Here is a 20,918-nt window from a genome sequence, read left to right on the forward strand (position 1 = left end):
CATATCTGTCCCGTAAGTCAAACATACTGTATGAGACAGGGACTGTAAGCAACATGGTTTATTGAGTACTTTCTTCTACCAGGAATTAAGACATGTTCCATCTTGTACAATGCATGTCTAATGTGGTGCTGCTTCTTGATAGGTTGTATTTTAGTTTTTACCGTTGACACATCCCCAGGAAAAGTTATTCAAATTATCATGTTCTGTATGATCTCAAACATAATTTTTAAACGCATAGAGATATAGAGTCTGAATCTGACTCTTTTTGGCATTTTCTTTTTTTTCAGAACATTGTTGAAATTTAATATTATTGTTTTAACATAATTTATTAGTTTTTTGCAAAGTTTTACAGAACTGGTAAAAAGGGAGTGCATTAAATGTGCAATTTAAATAAAAACCTTTCAATAATAAAAATAATAATATGTACCCTTCATAATTATACATGTAGCTCAAATAGTGTGTATAACTAAAATATTCCAATAGTTTACTGTCTCCAGAACAGTCATACATCTTTTATTATATATATATATATATATATATATATATACAAATCTATGTATCTCAAGAAATATGCATTCTTTCACTGACATCTATGGATGATGCAATTCGGATAAGCAATCTCTAAATGAGATTGATTAATCACATTTTTTTTTAAAAAACAGTATGGAGGACAGGAAAACTTAGTAGTAGTGCAACTTACTGATCAGATTCCTCCCAGGTTATTTCCCAGAAATCATAATACAAATGTAAGTATTCTAAATATATTCTTATTATAGGAACTTTATATGTTATTTCATATATTGCTTAATTATTCATTGGTTTAAGTGAGAAAAATTGACACTTCATGGTACAAAACTGGTATTTCCGGTGCTTGATTCTTCATGACATACCAATTCCAACAAGTAGAGCAATCAAAAATGTTAAGTTCCCGATGAAATACAGAGTCAGAAATATGATCTCCAAATTCACCTACAAGAAGAAATTGCATGCTGTAACAATTAATCAAATTCATTTTTTAATCAGTTGTCTTAGTTATTTTAATTTAACGCATGTATATTTTAAATCTGTAAGTGAAAGATAAAAATGTAACTACGTAATAAAATAGTGTGGAAAATTTCTCGAAGCATATTCAATTAATTAATGTCAGAAAACTAACCAGGCTAGCATATCAATCTCTCGTACACACTTTTAACACGTCTAACAAAAGTTAGACAAAGTATTTTTGAATTTCAAACATATCTTTAAGGTACTTGAAAAAACAAATACATATTCATGAAATACAGCAGGTTACACTGGAGCTTACCGTGCCCATGACCGTTTCTGTTCGTCCTTAAAAAAATAAACAAAAAAGTTTCAGAATTCAGACTTAATGTGTAACATGCATGATTCCTAAAATTTAGTTTTGATGCATCTTTACGTGTTGCTATCGTGTATAAATAAGATGTATAGCACTCTTCCCATTCAATTATATTATATAAGCAGTGGCTTAGCCAGGAAGTTGCGGGGGGGCAAAATGAGGACGAAGTGCCGTGTTGGGTTTGGTGGACCTCCCTAATACAAATTTGAAACTTGGAGACCTGAAATGTGCGATTCTGAGTAATTTTGAAGTCAACAACTTAGCTCAAAATCTCCATGAGATTTTGATTCCTCAAACATATCTTTGCCTCACAACCACACATCACTATGTGACACGTCCGGTGACAAATCACACATCAACCGACATTATGCAGGCAAACTAGATGCAGTTTCTGGTGCTTGTCAATCAAAGTCAAAGATCTATTTCGGTGGACCTCGCTGTAATTGAAACGGGTATGGATGCACTTTCATCTTTCAATTTTTACGTCTGCTAGAAATACACTCACCTAAAGGATTATTAGGAACACCATACTAATACTGTGTTTGACCCCCTTTCGCCTTCAGAACTGCCTTAATTCTACGTGGCATTGATTCAACAAGGTGCTGAAAGCATTCTTTAGAAATGTTGGCCCATATTGATAGGATAGCATCTTGCAGTTGATGGAGATTTGTGGGATGCACATCCAGGGCACGAAGCTCCCGTTCCACCACATCCCAAAGATGCTCTATTGGGTTGAGATCTGGTGACTGTGGGGGCCAGTTTAGTACAGTGAACTCATTGTCATGTTCAAGAAACCAATTTGAAATGATTCGACCTTTGTGACATGGTGCATTATCCTGCTGGAAGTAGCCATCAGAGGATTGGTACATGGTGGTCATAAAGGGATGGACATGGTCAGAAACAAAGCTCAGGTAGGCCGTGGCATTTAAACGATGCCCAATTGGCACTAAGGGGCCTAAAGTGTGCCAAGAAAACATCCCCCACACCATTACACCACCACCACCAGCCTGCACAGTGGTAACAAGGCATGATGGATCCATGTTCTCATTCTGTTTACGCCAAATTCTGACTCTACCATCTGAATGTCTCAACAGAAATCGAAACTCATCAGACCAGGCAACATTTTTCCAGTCTTCAACTGTCCAATTTTGGGGAGCTTGTGCAAATTGTAGCCTCTTTTTCCTATTTGTAGTGGAGATGAGTGGTACCCGGTGGGGTCTTCTGCTGTTGTAGCCCATCCGCCTCAAGGTTGTACGTGTTGTGGCTTCACAAATGCTTTGCTGCATACCTCGGTTGTAACGAGTGGTTATTTCAGTCAAAGTTGCTCTTCTATCAGCTTGAATCAGTCGGCCCATTCTCCTCTGACCTCTAGCATCAACAAGGCATTTTCGCCCACAGGACTGCCGCATACTGGATGTTTTTCCCTTTTCACACCATTCTTTGTAAACCCTAGAAATGGTTGTGCGTGAAAATCCCAGTAACTGAGCAGATTGTGAAATACTCAGACCGGCCCGTCTGGCACCAACAACCATGCCACACTCAAAATTGCTTAAATCACCGTTCTTTCCCATTCAGACATTCAGTTTGGAGTTCAGGAGATTGTCTTGACCAGGACCACACCCCTAAATGCATTGAAGCAACTGCCATGTGATTGGTTGGTTAGATAATTGCATTAATGAGAAATTGAACAGGTGTTCCTAATAATCCTTTAGGTGAGTGTATGTCTTCATTGGAAATCAGCTGTTTCCGCCGCTGATGTAGGAGTTTCTAGGTGAATGCAAGTCTCCTGTTGTGACGCCCGAATTCATCAATTACATCAACATACATTAATGCTAGCCCATTAAGTCTTTCTTCTTTCATAGTGGAGTGTACATATGTTTTGAGAAATGGATAGGTATTGAATTTCACTGTGACCAACAGAGCATCTAGGACCCGCTTTGGAGGCGTCTCAGTGGCTGGCATCAGTTCCACCTCCAGCCTATATTCCACTCCCCCCGGAAGAAATATACTAAGAGTTCAGCTGATGTCTTGAGCACTGAGGTATCTGAATCGTTACAGTATGATTTAGATACGACAATAAAAAAATCTTAAGTATACAAATGAGAGGGTGGAAATGGGTAGCCATGAATGTGTCTGCTCTTCCAGGGTTTCAGAATGTATTGTCAAAACTTCCTAGATACAGAAAAAACTACAAAAGCACCGGATGTGTCTGCTCCACAAAAACTCGAGTCATTATTGTCAAGTCAAGTGTTAGTGTTTCAGGTCTTACTCCTTGACAGAAATGACAGTTTCCATAGACAACATTGAGAGTTGCTGTGTCCATGGCTGAGGGAAAAGTGAATACGGAGTTATTCTATTCTCCTTTCCAACTAGAGAGCAGATTAATGCACAGTGGAGATTGTTTGTGCATGGAAACAATCCCACATTCAAAAAACATGTAAAGATACATAAAACACATAAAAAAACAATAGATGCGTGTTACACTTTATGGTATCTTTACCTTTTAAAACACACTTGTTTTCAGCCTTACCTTTTCTCTTCAAAAACAAATTAAAATCCTGTAGCAAGTAAAACAGGAATTCCCATCCAACAAAACCTCCCATTACTTTTGCCAGCCACTGATTTGAGGAGCTGTCAATGCGCTGTAGACCAGTGAATATTGCAGCCACTGAAAAACAATCAATGCAGATATCTGAATATATAGCATTATAAAACAAAAAACGGGGCAATTACAGATATAATCAATGCATTTCAATGCATCTCTACAGTTGTTTAAGCAAAATGTAGTTTCTTCTACAAATATGAAGGCAGGTTTACATTCCTTACTAGTGAAAATGATCTGATTTGCATTAACGATATACTCATGAAACGTGTACTCTTTATGTTATTATACAGCAGGCATGCTAAAATAACTATACAATTATTTACATAAACCAGTAAAGTGTAACTATGTGATTGTAAATCATAAATCATAAAATTCATATGCCGTTATTTAAATATTATAATGGCATACTACAAAACAAACAATCTTATTGTGCATCTTATGCATTCTGAACAGCTGTGAAGAAGAGGTGTTCAGGTGTTCACATGCATTTGGTTTTAAATAGAAGAAACCAGGCGATTTGGGAAAACAAATAATACCATACCTGCAATAATTTTGATTATGAAGGCATTTAGAGCATGCGCCACATTGAAAACAATCCTCCTAAAGAAGAGAATATAAATATATCAATGGAATTTCTCTTGCTAGAAATGTTGAGATCTACTTGAATTCTTTCTGAAATAAATATGTAGATCAATCAGTGAATTTAGCTTTTTCAAAAATAAAAAATATTTTAATATAAATGTCAAATATTGTTAAAAAAAACTAAAAAAACATGCTTTTTCTTGCCAGTCTCGGTTCATTCCTAATTTCAAATACAGTGCATTCCTCAACAAGAGGTCTTGACTAATCAGCAATGATTCTGACTGTAGTATTTATTCCTTTAGTCATTCATTCATTAACATACAAACATGTGGAAAAACACATTTGGAACATTTGGAACATTGAAAAAAAAAAAAAAAAAAAAAAAAAAAATATATATATATATATATATATATATATATATATTTTTTTTTTTTTCACTGTTTTGTATGTTACTTACAATTTGTGTGTCGGTCCACAACGGAATAGAGCCCCAAACGGCTGAACTAAGGCGAGGATCATCACTATACACCCGAGCACTGGATGAGCACCCTGCGAATACAGTGGACAGGAACCAAATTACATCCTGAAACTCAAACTGGGACTAACAGCTAAGGCAGTGTAATAGTAGGACTTAAACACAGATTACAACTTTTATGGATCGGGGATTTAAACATGATACTTACACCACTCCAGTCCATTGCCTCTACAAAAATGATGATAAATGCAATGCCAGTTGCGACAACCGTCAATACCATCAGAAATACATGAGCCTAAAGTAAAAAAGAGAAAAAGCCAGTGTGAGAACAAGGAAGGGATCATCTATCCAACATGCCTTTCACATTCTGCTACCAAAGACACAAGTACTCCATGCACAATCGTCTTACTGCCCATTACCATGTCACTCTCCTGGTGTGATTTCTCTTTACGTCAAAGTAAAACTGCATCACTAAACATCTACTGGACACTGGTGTACAGAGAAACAAGCTGTGTAACACTGGGGCGCAGAAATCTTACTGCCACTGAGAACAAACTTGTTTTCGAGCCAAGGTCCACAAAGTCCACATACACTGACCAAAAAAGTTTTCCAAATAATGTTTTTTAATTTAGCATTGATATTAATAGCAAGAAGGACTAAAATAAGACGTACCAGAAACCAGATATCTTTTCCACAGACTGCTTGCCCATGTGCAATTTTCTTAAAATACCTGGCCATGATCATGCCAATACTTCCTGTGGTCATCCAGGCTATTAGCATTAGTGCTCCTGCCAACAAAAGAGGGAAATTCGATGATTTCCCAAGACTTTTCATAATTATGATCATAAGTAGCAGAAGCACTAATTGCACAAATAGTAGCAGGGAAACAGTATTACAAATATTAAAATTCAACAACAAGGACAATATTCTTGAAGGTCACACAGGGCAAGGACCACATTTGGGTTCCTTATAAATGGGTTAAATCATAATCATTGTATTTAAATGTCAAGTACACATTTTGTATTTAATTTAAATTCAGTTAATCACAGTTTTATTACGTACATTCATGGTATAATCCCCATCGGGACACAGTACATACCGTGGGCTTTAATCATATCCGACACTCCTGCATTCCCACCTACTGCTTGGATGGCTGACAAATCAATTTTCTGGGCACTGACAAAAGGGGTTTGAGTATGCATTTGTATCTGACCTGTTGGAGAAAATAAAACATGTTCTCTAACTTTTGCAGGGAAATATAATACCATTATTTAAATACATGCCAATTATAGCAGCATTAACAATGATTTTGAAATTGATTAAATTACGGCTTTAAAAATAACAACACTATTTGATATGCATGAATTCTTAAATTCTGCAGATCTATACAAATAAAATAAATACATCTCAAAGTCATTGGTAAACTGTAGCACATTCTCCCACAGTACTGCTTACCATTAGCAGAAGGTCCAGAGCCTAACATGATGTAATACAGAAGACTTGGCACAGCACGACTCTGTGTTGAAATGCTGTTTCTTGATATGAACGAGCAACTGATGATACCATTGCTGATAGAAGACGTTATCACAGTAACATTTCCCTGTTGAAAGAAAGGAACACATTGCAATTAGGAGAAAATGTCTTTCAAATAAGCATGGAATGATGCTCCTCTCCCTGGAATAGACCACAACAAACAAACACGATTGTTTGTGGATTTATAAGAGACAGGTGCATACAAGAGAACAAAATGGTTTAACAATCTGCCTAAAAATGGTATCTTTGAATCAAATAACATTTAGCAGAGATGTGCACAACAATGTAAACTTAGTTAACTGATTATTTAAAAAAATAAAATTAAAAATTACGGTACCAGAGGTAATGTAGTTGGCGTTGTCGTTCCTGTAGAAAAGGCATGTTGAACTTGAATGTTGCCATTTGCATCCTTACCACAGATATAGACATCATCACTTCCCTGAGGAAACATAAGTATTTAAATCAGTAGGACATAAGCAACTTGAAATAACTGGGAAACTGGCAAAATGAAACCGCACGTTAGCATGGAAAGTATGCTTCAGTTCTACTTTGTCGGACTTATAATCAAAAAAATGAATATGCATCAATTAAAAAAAACACACAATCATACCAGTTTTCCAAGAAGCCTTTATTTACTAGTGGCACAGGACTGACACAAAAAAAAATCAGAAATTTGAAACTTACCATCTGTGTATCATCTGAAAATCCAATTGCTATGTAGCCATTTGAGGGAGCAGAAATTTCAAACTGAATTGAGGAAGACAAGGCGACAGCAGACATGAAGTAGCAGCCATTGGTGATTTGTGGATTACAACCACTGGGACTGCTGAAACAGGTTTTATTGATCCCGCAAGCATCATTAGAAATCTGTAACTGCTAAGAAAGAAAAATAAAAACATTTAATCATTAATTTAAAAAGCATGTTAATTACTATTATTTATACTTTAAATTAAGGTATGATGTACCAGATTTTACCTAAACCTGATAAAATGTTATCATTTCATTTTAAATTGGGCTTCTTTCTCTGTATTTATACTGTATGTCTTTGTACTCCATTGGGATTTTTGATTAGTTTTAAAGGTAATGTATTAGGATTATTGAAGCACACCTGTCACAGAACAATTTAGAAGAGGTACTCTTGAAGAGGAAAACATGATCTTTCCTAAAGGCACAGTGGGCTCTGCATCAACATAATTGCAGAAGGGTTGGGGGCCAGGTTTGCATTAAGGCAATAGCTGGGTACAGCTCTTCTTCAGAGACAGGTTTTGTAGACACTTAGGAGTCGGGTATGATGGTTGTTTGCTTGCCTACATAAATAACAAAGGAACCCTGAAACAAAAGGTTCCGGTGCTCAGAAATTGGCAAATCAAGCAAGCACATCTCGAATCCATTTCTCTGTCTCACCTTACACCAATATCAAATGATTGGGTGTGATAGATTAGGCCATCCCACCAAGTACACTGTGTGCCCCCAACCAATACGAATTTTTGGGTCAATATTTCAGAAACTGCTTGATGTAGAAGGATTGTGTATATACTATAGTTTACACAAACCCCAGATCCATGCTGAATTGTCCTCTACCATGCCAAAGAGATGCATTGGATGCTGTTTAAACAGAACTGTGTGTAATTCAAATTAGTGCTTTATTTCTCAAGATTTGAAGCAGAAATTAGGTAACACATTTTAGCAGCACTTGGATCCCTGTTTTAAAAAAAAAAGCCATATTCACTGATTGATATACAGTACTGTGCAAATGTTTTAGGCAGGTGTGAAAAAATGCTGTAAAGTAAGAATGCTTTCAAAAATATATATATTTATATTTATATATTTATATTTATCAATTAACTAAATGCAAAGTGAGTGAACAGAAGACAAATCTACATCAAATCCATATTTGGTGTGACCACCCTTTGCCTTCAAAACAGCATCAGTTCTTCTAGGTACACTTGCACAAAGTCAGGGATTTTGTAGGCATATAGTCAGGTGTCTGATTAAACAATTATACCAAACAGGTGCTAATGATCATCAATTCAAACTGTAGGTTGAAACACAATCATTAACTGAAACAGAAACAGCTGTGAAGGAGGAATAAAACTGGGTGAGAAACAGACAGCTAACAAGGTGAGGTTGCTGAAGAATCTGAGCCCTGAGTCTCTGTGGATATCGGAGCATAAAGCCACTACACTCTCTATATAATGCAGCTCAAATGTAGAAATTGTACTGTATTGGCCCTTATATGAACAACCTTGAATTTAAGTCAACCTTACTTTTCAAAGAACAAGTTTTTGACCCTTTTTCGATCTACTATTCTTTTTCCGTATCAATGAAGGTAGATGTGTTTTCAGAAGTAGGGCTGTTCAGCCACTCATTTAACTTTAATGTTAAATGTTATTTTCTTAAAAAAAAAAAAGTCTAATATTCACGCCAATTCGTATATGAAAGTGCCAGATGCATGGATATATTACATTTTGAATTAAAAAAATGCATATTGAATGTACTTTTGAGACTGATACAATGCAAAAAGCATTGGGGACGATTTAAGCTTCTAGTCATCTCTGCACCCTTAAGATAAGAACTTGAAAGCTTGATCATGTGGTGATCCCCCAAGAGTCAGGCCTCAGAGATTGACAGCTGCTACAGTAAACTGCATCAGACCACATCAGTCTAATCTAAATTTCTTCATTCTTAGCAAACAATTAAACCCCTATTACATTTCTAAGCAGATGCCTTTATCAAGGGTAACTGACAGTAGTTACAATATCAAATTATGTTGTACATACAATTACACATTAATACAGCTGGGATTTTACTGGAGTAATCTAGGCAAAGTACCTTGTTCAGGATTACAACAACAGTGTCACTCACCACTGTCCCAGTCACAGTAGCTACTGACACAGGACTGTTTGCTTTCTGTGTGGTGGTTGAAGTATGTGCAGTTGTAACAGGATTAGGGACAGAGGTACCGCTGTATGTAACTGTTCCACTTTTAACAGCAACCCAGAATGTTTTAGTGCTTTGAACAAATGTTGCACTGAAAAACAAAAAGACATACTGTACATTGGTTATCAAGTTGTAGATGAGTATGCTAAAATGACCATACATGCACTGTTACTTGATTTATTTTTAATATTCACAAATGTATTCCTCAATACATGCACTGTTACCTGCTTTCTTACTCCTCTGTTAATGCACATTTCTTAAATAAACATTTGTTTACATTTACTTTAAAAGTATTTGTAAATGCAGTTTCAATTGAACAATATATGTGGTCATTCACAAAGCACATTTTACTTTTGCAAAGCATTTTTCCATATGAAAAAAATAGAATGTTGTGTAAGCTTTATATAGGGCTGCACATTTGAATTGGAAAACCAAACAACTAAAGAATTTATATAAAGAATGCATATTTGCAACATAGTTTTTGATAAACCGGGAAGGATAAGGACTAATATTTGTTCTCAATAAAAAGTATGAAAATGTATCAACCTGAACTGAATGTCTTTCAAACTTCCAGATGATGGTGCCTTCCACGTTGCTTGGATCGACGTTTTACTAGAGCTGGAAGTGTGACTAACAGCCGAATTCTGTAGGAAAAAAGTATGTTTCCTAAAGCTTGTGGTCTAATGCACTGTTACAATGATGTCATGGTCCCGGTAGGATCTGAGAATAATGTAGTATAAAGAGCTGTATAAATCTTATAGACTTCACCATGAAACCTAGGCAGGTACAGTTTTGTCATCAAGAACCTTGTAATCTGGAGGAATGCTCACTTGGTTTTTAAATACACTACATCCATACTGGCAAGATCAGGCTCAACTCACAGCTAACATGAGCCCCTACAAAGCAGACAGAATGGAAAAAGTGAGGGATAAATTAGACCGTTCAAATAGGATTTTAGGAAGGCCATTTTGTCTCTACAAACCAAGACCCTGTTACCATACTAAAAGAGTAATTTTAGAATCAACTGCTGCATTATTTTCTATATATTGAAAGATAATAGATCTACTATAAGCTATGATCACAGAATACATTCGAAGCCACAAATGCATACTTCCTAATTTTTCTAGATAAATAACTGCATGAATGTCCTTTCATAATGAATGATATCATGACTACTGTAACCACTTACATTGAATCTACAAAACTGAAGATATTTGCAACTGATAACAAACTTACTGCGATCCCACTGCAGGTCAGACCCTGAGAAACCGAGGCTAGACTAGTGAAACTACCGACAGGTGTGCTTCCTCCAACTTCCCAAGCCTCTAACAAGAATCCTTTGAATGAACCAGACGTAGCTCGGAGAGTCACTGGGGAAAAACAGCAAACAGATTTTAATGGACAATTACGAACAAGAGCAATGCACTTTATACACAAGTCTGTATAGGCTGTAACATGGCTTTTTGTAACTGAGAGAAGTAAAGAAGATTAGGGGGACTGTCCCCTATTGGCTATCTTTAATGTCTATTTAATTTAGAATTGAAAAAACGACTCTTTGAGTTGCAGTTTAATTTATCAGTGCTGTACTAAAGATAATCTTTTTTTTTTATTGCATAGCTTCATGGGATGCAGTGATGCTTTTGCATCCAGAGAAAATTAATTTCTTTAGTGTGAAACACATGGCACTGATATCAAAAGCTTACATACAAGGAGTATGCATAATGCCACAGATGTTGTCCAAAACTATTTGAATTGAAATAAACATTACTAAAACACTGGACTAAGTAAAAAGGACCTACCTATTAGAAGTACAGAAATGGCATAATAAACAGCAGCAGTAAACTACCTGTCAACTTTCACACATCTCATGTCAGATTCTCATATTTTGCAAGCAAGTTTTCACTTGTTTTATTGTTGTATTTGATTTACTGAGTAATTTAATTTTTCTTGTGAATGCTTGAGACTAATTTAATTTATCAATTTGCCTTCAAGGGTTTTATACAACACAACAAATTGATTTTAACTCTCTGCGTGTACATATTCCCCAGTCACTGATGTTCCAACAGTTCATTACCTGTGCAGGAGGTCCCTCACCTTAACTGAGGGTGGCATAGTCAACCCTTATAGCTGTAACCCATAATACCCCCATTTTAATATTAGCAGTATAACTTATATCCCGCTACATATACATAAAATCTAACTACACAATAACATCAGTACTACTACTACTAACAGTCATGACACAGCTTTTAGACATACTAAATAAAAAATAAGAAATTAATAGCTCAGAAAATTAAAAAGGGAGGGTAAGCACGATGTAAATAATATGTGATATGGCCTGCATAATTCTTATACAGTGAGGGAAAAAAGTATTTGATCCCCTGCTGATTTTGTACGTTTGCCCACTGACAAAGAAATGATCAGTCTATAATTTTAATGGTAGGTGTATTTTAACAGTGAGAGACAGAATAACAACTACAAAATCCAGAAAAACACATTTCAAAAAAGTTATAAATTGATTTGCATGTTAATGAGTGAAATAAGTATTTGATCCCCTATCAATCAGCAAGATTTCTGGCTCCCAGGTGTCTTTTATACAGGTAACGAGCTGAGACTCTCTTAAAGGGAGTGCTCCTAATCTCAGCTCGTTACCTGTATAAAAGACACCTGTCCACAGAAGCAATCAATCAATCAGATTCCAAACTCTCCACCATGGCCAACACCAAAGAGCTGTCCAAGGATGTCAGGGACAAGATTGTAGACCTACACAAGGCTGGAATGGGCTACAAGACCATCGCCAAGCAGCTTGGTGAGAAGGTGACAACAGTTGGTGCGATTATTCACAAATGGAAACTGTCAGTCTCCCTCGATCTGGGGCTCCATGCAAGATCTCACCTCGTGGAGTTTCAATGATCATGAGAACGGTGAGGAATCAGCCCAGAAATACATGGGAGGATCTGCAGCTGGGACCATAGTCACCAAGAAAACAATTGGTGACACACTATGCCGTGAAGGACTGAAATCCTGCAGCGCCCGCAAGGTCCCCCTGCTCAAGAAAGCACATGTACCGGCCTGTCTGAAGTTTGCCAATGAACATCTGAATGATTCAGAGGAGAACTGGGTGAAAGTGTTGTGGTCAGATGAGACCAAAATCGAGCTCTTTGGCATCAACTCAACTCGACGTGTTTGGAGGAAGAGGAATGACCCCAAGAACACCATCCCCACCATCGTGGATTGGTATTCCAGCATGACAATGACCCAAAACACACAGCCAAGGCAACAAAGGAGTGGCTCAAGAAGAAGCACATTAAGGTCCTGGAGTGGCCTAGCCAGTCTCCAGACCTTAATCCCATAGAAAATCTGTGGAGGGAGCTGAAGGTTCGAGTTGCCAAACGTCAGCCTCGAAACCTTAATGACTTGGAGAGGATCTGCAAAGAGGAGTGGGACAACATCCCTCCTGAGATGTGTGCAAACCTGGTGGCCAACTACAAGAAACGTCTGACCTCTGTGATTGCCAACAAGGGTTTTGCCACCAAGTACTAAGTCGAAGGGGTCAAATACTTATTTCCCTCATTAACATGCAAATCAATGTATAACTTTTTTGAAATGCATTTTTCTGGATTTTTTTTTGTTATTCTGTCTCGCACTGTTAAAATACACCTACCATTAAAATTATAGACTGATCATTTCTTTGTCAGTGGGCAAACGTACAAAATCAGCAGGGGATCAAATACTTTTTCCCCTCACTGTATAAGGCACGATGCTGCACTTTACCTGTGATTGTATCTCCTGCCTTGAAGGTTGTCGGATTTGCCACTACAGTGTAGGGAGCATTTGAAGTCTGGGCATTAGCACCATGGCTAGGCATCAGATTACTGCAGGAACTTTCAACATTTCCCCCTGGGTAACCCATGACACCCAGTAGGGAACTTTCCCAGAGAAGAAACAAGAAGACAAATCTCCAACTATCCATCTAATTAACAAAGAAAGAAATATGCTTAGTTATAAGTGTGCTGTAAATTAATATTCACATAAAACAAGAGTAGTAACACTAGAAATGGTTAATGAAGATAAAATAAATGATGCATACTGCAAAAAACAATGTAAACTCATAATAACAACAGGAATAATACTTTAAACTCTATTTGAGCTCTGAAATTGGTCACCTGTAAGGGGAAAAGTTGATCTTGGAGCTGGGTTTGAAGAATGGGGGTTTCTTATGGAATGTTTCATAAAGATCTGGTGTCTTGGATTGTGTATAGGCTAAGGTCTAAGTTTAGCTGTCAGGGCTTATACCTTTGATGAATATGCAAATCCAGTAATGTAGGTATTGTGACATGGTGCTAGGAGGGGCACAAAATGGCCAACAGGCTGGCAATACTTCTCCCAGAAGCCCCGGGGAGATGGACTAATTGGTTGGGAGCACCTGACCTGCAGGGCTCCCTTGATCGGACAGTGCCTGCATAAAACCTGGCAGCAGGTATGCCTTAATTGTTGGGCAGCAGGAGCTAGAAAGACATATTGGAGAAGATATTGGAGAAGACAGATCACATGTTGGAGAAATCTGCTGCCAAAGAGTACACTGCATTTGGGAGAAGACAACCAGTATATTACCTTTGTCTTATAAACTGGAACTGTGATTAAGGAGTTTAATTGTTTTGCTGTGTGTTTGATGTTTTTTTCCTTGGTTTTGTTTTAGAGAGGGACTGAAGAAATCAGGTAGGTTGAGTGCTGGTTGTTTGCACCCAGCACTGAATTATTTAAGCATCTTTGCACCATATTTCCGCACCTTATTCTGTTCCCTGAAGACCCTTCTATTTTAAGAATACAGCACCCCGGCAACCTTCCATGGTGTTACAGTATCCATAGCATTAAGCTGAATCTCATTAATTTGTGGCAAATCTTTTCATGGGTTACAAAAAGAGCAACAAAAAACAGGCAGACTAAAATATCTCAAAAATATATTAGTGGGGGAAAAAAACACTTTGCAGACTGGTAAACATATTTAATTTGACTGTAACAAAATGCTACACTGAGTTGAGAAAGGACCAATTATATGCAATGGTGCATAAATGCAGATTACACAAATCTTAATTTGAAAAGAGGAAAAACTGAAATGCAAATCAGGTTTAAACTTCTGAATAAAATACTGATGATTTGCAATTTTATTTAAATCGCTTACTGTGCTTATTCTGTCCTGAATGGGTATTTCTATGATATTTGCATATGTTTTCAATTTCACTTTTTCAACTGGAAGGAACACCATTCAAAATATGTTTTTTAATCTATATGATTTATAAGGAACTACATTGTATTTTACATTATAATATAAATATCTAATCTGGATCCTCTGTATGCCACAAGAATGCCCTCCCAGATTAGAAATAACCTGGGAATATGAACACATATTACAGGTAACAGCAATTTATGAATTCCATTTTGTTTATCATAAGTATCATAAGTAATATTATACTTTAAAGTAATTGCAGAACTAAAACCAAAGACTTCAACCACAGATATAGACTGCTAGTGCGTCAGTGTAAGCTTTTTCAAATTTGTACAAATGTCCACAAAGTGCATAAGTTCTAAATTATTATTATTATTTTTTTTTGTGGTTTATTTGCAACAACATTATGGATTGTAAGTTTCCACTGTAGGCTTAATGTTATTGTTTCCACCAGCCTCCTAAAGCTGTCATCTGTTGTGCAGACCGTGACATCAAGTATAGACTTTAATGGGCAACACCCTGTCTTAAGATTTAGTCAACCATCTTCTAAGAATGATTGCTATGAAAATCTTCATTGGTTAAATTGGATAGAGCGTGTGAGTGAGAAGCCTTTATGCCTCTATTGCACACATTGAAAATACCATGGAGAACTGTGTTTTCTTTTATGTTTTTGTTTAAACTGGTCTATATTGCAAAATAAAAATAAAAACTTGGTACTAGGTATGTGTCCTGGAAGTAACATTGTGCAATTGCTGAACCAATTATGATACGTCACTTTACACATTTTCTTTAAACCAATAAGTATTATTATTGCACAATTAACAAAATCAGCACAATTATCACTCATCTGAACACTTATGAACCAAACTACTACATATAAAAGCCCATAAAACAACCATTACTTTTATTGTTCCTCAGTGCTTCCAGGGCCCTCTTACTCACATGACAAAAATAAAATTAAAATTAAAAAAAGCCTTTTTATGTATATTATGCCGCAAAAACTGGACTGTTACCCTCATATCACAATATTCACTAGAGAGGGTTGAACTACTACTAATCTGTGTTCTGTTTATAGGTCTCTGTTGGTCAATCTTAATAGTCTAATCTATAGGCTATATCTAATTAATATTATCTACAATATTTAAAAACGAACACTATTATATTCTAATACACAGCTTTAATAGTATGTGCCAGCTAGTGTGCTGAAGTGCACAATATTACAGAAGTGTTGCTATTGTCATAACCTGAACACAACTTTAGTTTAGTTAGTTTTAGTTAGTTTAGTTGATACTTAATGCTAATTTAACGTTATAGAATATGGTTTCAGCAATGCTGTCACCACTTTTATTTTGGACCAGATAAGGTCATCACAACGTTGTCACAATGGGTGTAACTAGGGGAAATGTTTCTCCAGTTTCTCTGTGTAATATGTTTACCAACTACAGTACATAATGTTGGGTCAATCTGTCATGGGGGTCAATATGATTGCACAGCTACTGTTATTTACATTCACCATTTTACCAAGTGAATTCACTCAGATTCAATTAAATCTAAAGACAAATATTATGTTTCATTTAAATTAAACAAATACTAGATAAGTACAACTACGGAACTGTCATCTCCCTTCACAAGAAAGGAGACAAAGACGATTTGATGAGCTATAGGCCTGTTAGAGCAATTCCCATTTTATACAAAGTATTTACAAAGATATTAACACATCGCCTTCACACTAGACACACTAGACCAGAACAAGCAGGATTCAGATATGGATATAACAATGGATTATGATCAACAAATTCTAGAAAATGTATATATATATATATAATTATTATTTTACTTTTTTCACAATAAAAACTATTTCGCCCTAAACAATGAGGAGTATGGTGTGCAAATAAGTGGCAATGCACTCATTTCAAAGAATGAAACTGAGACACAACATGTGTAAAAAAAAAAAAAGTTCAAGGGGGTGTACACTTTTTATAGGCACTGAATACACGCATGTCTGTTAAGCCCTATAAGACATACATAAATAGCTAAATAGCTCAAAATTATAGTTTTCATATGCAGTCTATCCATCAATCAATGTTGATCGCAGAGCTGCCGCAGCACATGTTCAAATCAACACAGACTTGGGTTAGAAAAAGTACTAGACACGGAGGAGAGGAAAAGAAACCCATATAGCAGGACAGGAGCAGATTATGATATAATACCCAACAAAATACGTTACTTATTTTCGCCAAACCAGCTTTGCTTTAAACTGTCTTGTATCTTATTCTGTTGAATCGTAAGCAAGTGTTTTCTGAGACTGAACTGAGACAGCTGCCAGACTTCCCCTTCATCGTTTCTGCTGTTTTCTCTGGCAACATTGTCTAATTCTGAACTGCAGACGAGTACATACAGTGAAACTAACACGCAAGTAAAAGACTCAACACAATAAAGTACTAGAAAGTGCTCAACCTTTTCTCTAGCTGTTTGGAGGAAGCATGGTATCTTACCTTGCACAAGCAAACCACAAGGATGCTCCCAACACAAAAGTGCTCCGCTTGCTGTCCAGTCCGGTGAATGAACCCTGTTGTTCAGCCCTGGTGTTGATGATCATATAGCAGAGACTCAGCCCGTAAGAAGTCGATGACGTTTTTAAAGCACTGTCTTCTCCTATATAAATGAGGATATCGATATTATGATCTCTACACTCAGCTGACTTTATCATTATTCATTCTGACAATCGACTTGTGCAATCACTATTTTGCAGGAGCCAGGAACCTACAAGGAAAACAAAGACACAGTTAAGAATTATTATTGTTGTTATTTTGGCAACATCCACACTATGACGCAGGATGTCACAATTCGTGGGTTGGGAAAGTATCGCAGTGGTTCTGGTGATACTTATACTTGAATTGAGAAATGTTAAAACAATGGGAAGTGGATTTTTTTAAAGAGAAGAGCATGTAATGAGCTTTGAACAACCGAACAAATCAACAGAACAAATCATAATTTGTAATAAGTCTGGCATTCATTTTGCTGTCATTTCCCCCCTTCCCTCCCTGTCTTCTGTTGATAGAAAGCGGTTTTCTCACAGGCTTTCTTTGAAATTGTAAAAAGACTCAAGTTTGTTACTCTCCCCAGTTTCCCTACAATAATATGTGTAAGTTATCATATGATTTTGCCATGGATTGCACAGATGCTCTTTCCAATATGTGTAGTGTCCTGTGTGTCTCTCTGCATAACACTCAGCATATTGAAAGCAAACTCCAAAGTAAAAAAAAAAAAAAATAGCTTGTTTGGAATGGGGTCAAATGTAACAGACCCCAAACCTGGGAGCCATGACTACATTTCATTTTTAATCTATTTTTAATCAGTTGAGAGTACTAATGATACAAAGTGCATATGTTTGAGATTGTGACCTGAAGAACACAGGACTATAGCACAAAAAATGTGCAAACCTACCTAAAAAAATGTTAGTGGAATAAAACCTTAAGGGTTTGGCTCAAGCAGTTCTCACAGGCAGGTAGGGATTAGGGAACCACACTGCATGTGCAGAGCGAGTGACATCAATGTAGCTGTGCTCTGATTGGAGAAAGGCAAGATGTTACAAACACCTCCTGCTAAAACCTGTGTCTCACCTATGGCGCAGGAGGAAAAAAGCTGTAGTCAGAATGACTCAGCTGAAAAGATGCATGGTAATGTGAGCTCATAATTGTTCACGGACTCAAAAAACTAAAACACACTTCAGGCTATAACTTGACATCTTTGTCTGATAACCAGTACTCTTTTGACCATTAAACCTTATTTTTCCCAGTTTATTAGGGTATTATTATGATGATGATGATGATGATGATGATGATGTCTGCATGGCAAAACAGACATGTTGTTCTAGTAAGATTTTAGACAGCAGTTCACCATTTGAACATCTGCCTGTCATCATTACTAATAATCTTCTACTCAAGTGAACAATACTGTCCACTAGGACTTCCCAAGACCAATAAACTTTGGCATAGTGGCTCTGCTGGTGGAGCTGTGAGATTCAGGCATGTGGAGGTGTGCCTGAGACTCTGAGCTGGGGCTCTGGGACACGTGCTACATATCCACAAAATGTAGTCACAAATAACATTTAAAATAACATTTCTACAAAATACCAATGAGATAAAAACTCAAAAATAGAATTTTGTTGATAGATAAGCTAATGAGCACGAGTTTCATAACAAAGGATTTTAAATGAAACAGGGAAACTCCATAGGTACAGTTATGACGCACAATCCAGAGAGAAGAAAAACCGGCTTTCTTTTATAGGTAAACTAATGAGAAACCATAAGAGACTAAATATATAACGTGATGTAATTTAACACAGTGTTTGTTGTTCAGCCTTATGCAAAAACTATACCACAGAAATGTCAGATCAAGCTGCAATTGTCTTTTAACAAAACCTCATTGGAAGAAAAGAATGGTTATGAGGTATCAGATTCAATGCATCTTAGACCTAGGGTGGCCCTCAAATGTCATCCTGCTTTTTCCAGTTGAGGTTTTAGGAAGTATATGCATTCACACACATACCTGAGAGGCTGAAAGTTGTGACAAAATGCATGCCAGGAATGAAAACAATGATCTTATGATCTGCTAAAACAAACCAATTGCACATGAAATTAGGTATGCTACAGGTATATGCTATGGATTTCTATCACTGCTTAATATTGACTCAATAGCTTCTATAATGTCTCTGAAAGTGCTTTTAAACCTTTGCAGACAAAGCTTTCTAATATAATTTAAAAATACATGGTGACAAAACAGCTTCCTAGCTCAGCCACTCCACCACCGATGTTTGTTTGTAATCGGTTGAGCAGCATGGTTCAATGGGGAATCGAATTAATACATTACCCATTTCAAATGTCTGCATCTTCAGTTCTACAAGTCTAAATGTGTGTTCTGTTATACAATTCACCTGAAAGCTAAGAACCTTTATTAGGAAGTCTACATTACATTATTTCCCAATACAGGATATCGTCATATGCATTATTTATCAATACTGAGATTTACAATCTGAAATGTGTTTAACTTACACACACACACACAGACACAGTATCAAATTAAAATGTGTATTGATAGCAGCTGATTTTTTTGTCAGAAGCATATTTGTTTCTAGTGATAATCAACCATCGTCCCATCAATTGTAGGTTCAAATGTTAGATTACTGAAGGTGAAAGTTTTGATTTTAAGAACAACGTCTCTAACCCGAAATGTAAATCAGAGACAGAAATGCATTTAGGATGTAACCTACCTTGGTCATCTCCGTCAAAAACAAATCATATTTTCCACAACTGTGATTTTATTCTAAATTAATCTTGCTGTTTTCACTATTATTATTGGATTGGTCTTAACTGAACAGCAGCTACTAAACTCATATTGTATACTGTCTAGCACTGCGCTAAAAAATTGGATTGAATTCCACCAGTTCTAATATATGTTTTTAAAGATAAACAAATGGATTCCTATGTTAACATCCTACACATTGTTACACAATTGAAGGCTTAAAATTGCGAAACAGGGTGAGGTAATGTGCTGGCAACCCTCCCCCTCAGCCTGTGAACAAATCTCTACTATTATAAGGCAGATTGAAAATACTTGAGGATGGGGAGGCGAGTTGATGAACAAGATATACTGGCCTGAGAGTGCAAGGGTGTGCGTAAGGGTGTTAAGTTTTGTATAAATTAATTGTTCTCCCTGTTTTGTAAAATGCATACCAAATTGTTAGTAGAGTTTGTGCTATTTGCCTCATTCATAAAATATGTATGCATTTGTTAACGGGAAGAACAGAGGGGTGAGCCGAGCTGCCAACAGGAAATTGCCGTTTGTGCTGCTACTCTTAAGCAACATTATTTGGACAGTTAGAAGGGGGAGTAGCTTATTCATTTTAAAGAGAACACCTGAGTTGAGGAAGTGAAATCTCCTCGATGGTGAACTCAGATACCAGCAACTAATCATTGGGTGAAACTATCAGGATTGAAACCAGAAACCCGCTGAGTTGTAGTTAACAGGGGAAAATCCTGCAGGTGCGAGCCAGGGTTAGTGGTCTGCTATATACAGCTGTAGTGAAAATCCAGCATCAAAGTAATTTAACTACAGGTGGGGTAGAGAAATTAAAAAGTAAGGTACACAGAGCAGTATCTCACACATCAGTGGAAGATGAACTCAGCTACTGCCTCAG

At 36.7% G+C, this 20,918-nt stretch overlaps 1 protein-coding gene across 5 annotated transcripts; it reads right to left on the reverse strand.

Annotated features, from left to right (window-relative positions):
- Nucleotides 1–43: 43 nt before the first annotated feature.
- On the reverse strand, nucleotides 44–20,155 carry LOC136714303 (putative ferric-chelate reductase 1). 5 transcript variants are annotated; one of them, XM_066691705.1, is made up of 17 exons: nucleotides 19,992–20,155; nucleotides 17,215–17,482; nucleotides 13,267–13,465; nucleotides 10,729–10,862; nucleotides 10,039–10,136; nucleotides 9,385–9,583; nucleotides 7,237–7,425; nucleotides 6,890–6,991; nucleotides 6,475–6,619; nucleotides 6,119–6,232; nucleotides 5,692–5,807; nucleotides 5,228–5,314; nucleotides 5,002–5,093; nucleotides 4,504–4,562; nucleotides 3,888–4,025; nucleotides 1,304–1,329; nucleotides 44–969 (listed from the first exon to the last, which is right to left on the reverse strand). In XM_066691705.1, exons 3-17 carry the CDS (start codon nucleotides 13,463–13,465, stop codon nucleotides 880–882), a joined length of 1,788 nt encoding a protein of 595 aa, XP_066547802.1. In that variant the 5' UTR covers nucleotides 17,215–17,482; nucleotides 19,992–20,155; the 3' UTR covers nucleotides 44–879. The 5 variants fall into 5 exon arrangements, with proteins under 5 accessions (XP_066547802.1, XP_066547805.1, XP_066547803.1 ...); XM_066691708.1 differs by having other exon boundaries at nucleotides 9,418–9,583; nucleotides 19,992–20,154; XM_066691706.1 differs by having other exon boundaries at nucleotides 7,237–7,428; nucleotides 9,418–9,583; nucleotides 19,992–20,154.
- Nucleotides 20,156–20,918: the final 763 nt, after the last annotated feature.

The sequence above is a fragment of the Amia ocellicauda genome, chromosome 19, assembly GCF_036373705.1.
Source record: "Amia ocellicauda isolate fAmiCal2 chromosome 19, fAmiCal2.hap1, whole genome shotgun sequence".
Classification (NCBI taxonomy): domain Eukaryota; kingdom Metazoa; phylum Chordata; class Actinopteri; order Amiiformes; family Amiidae; genus Amia; species Amia ocellicauda.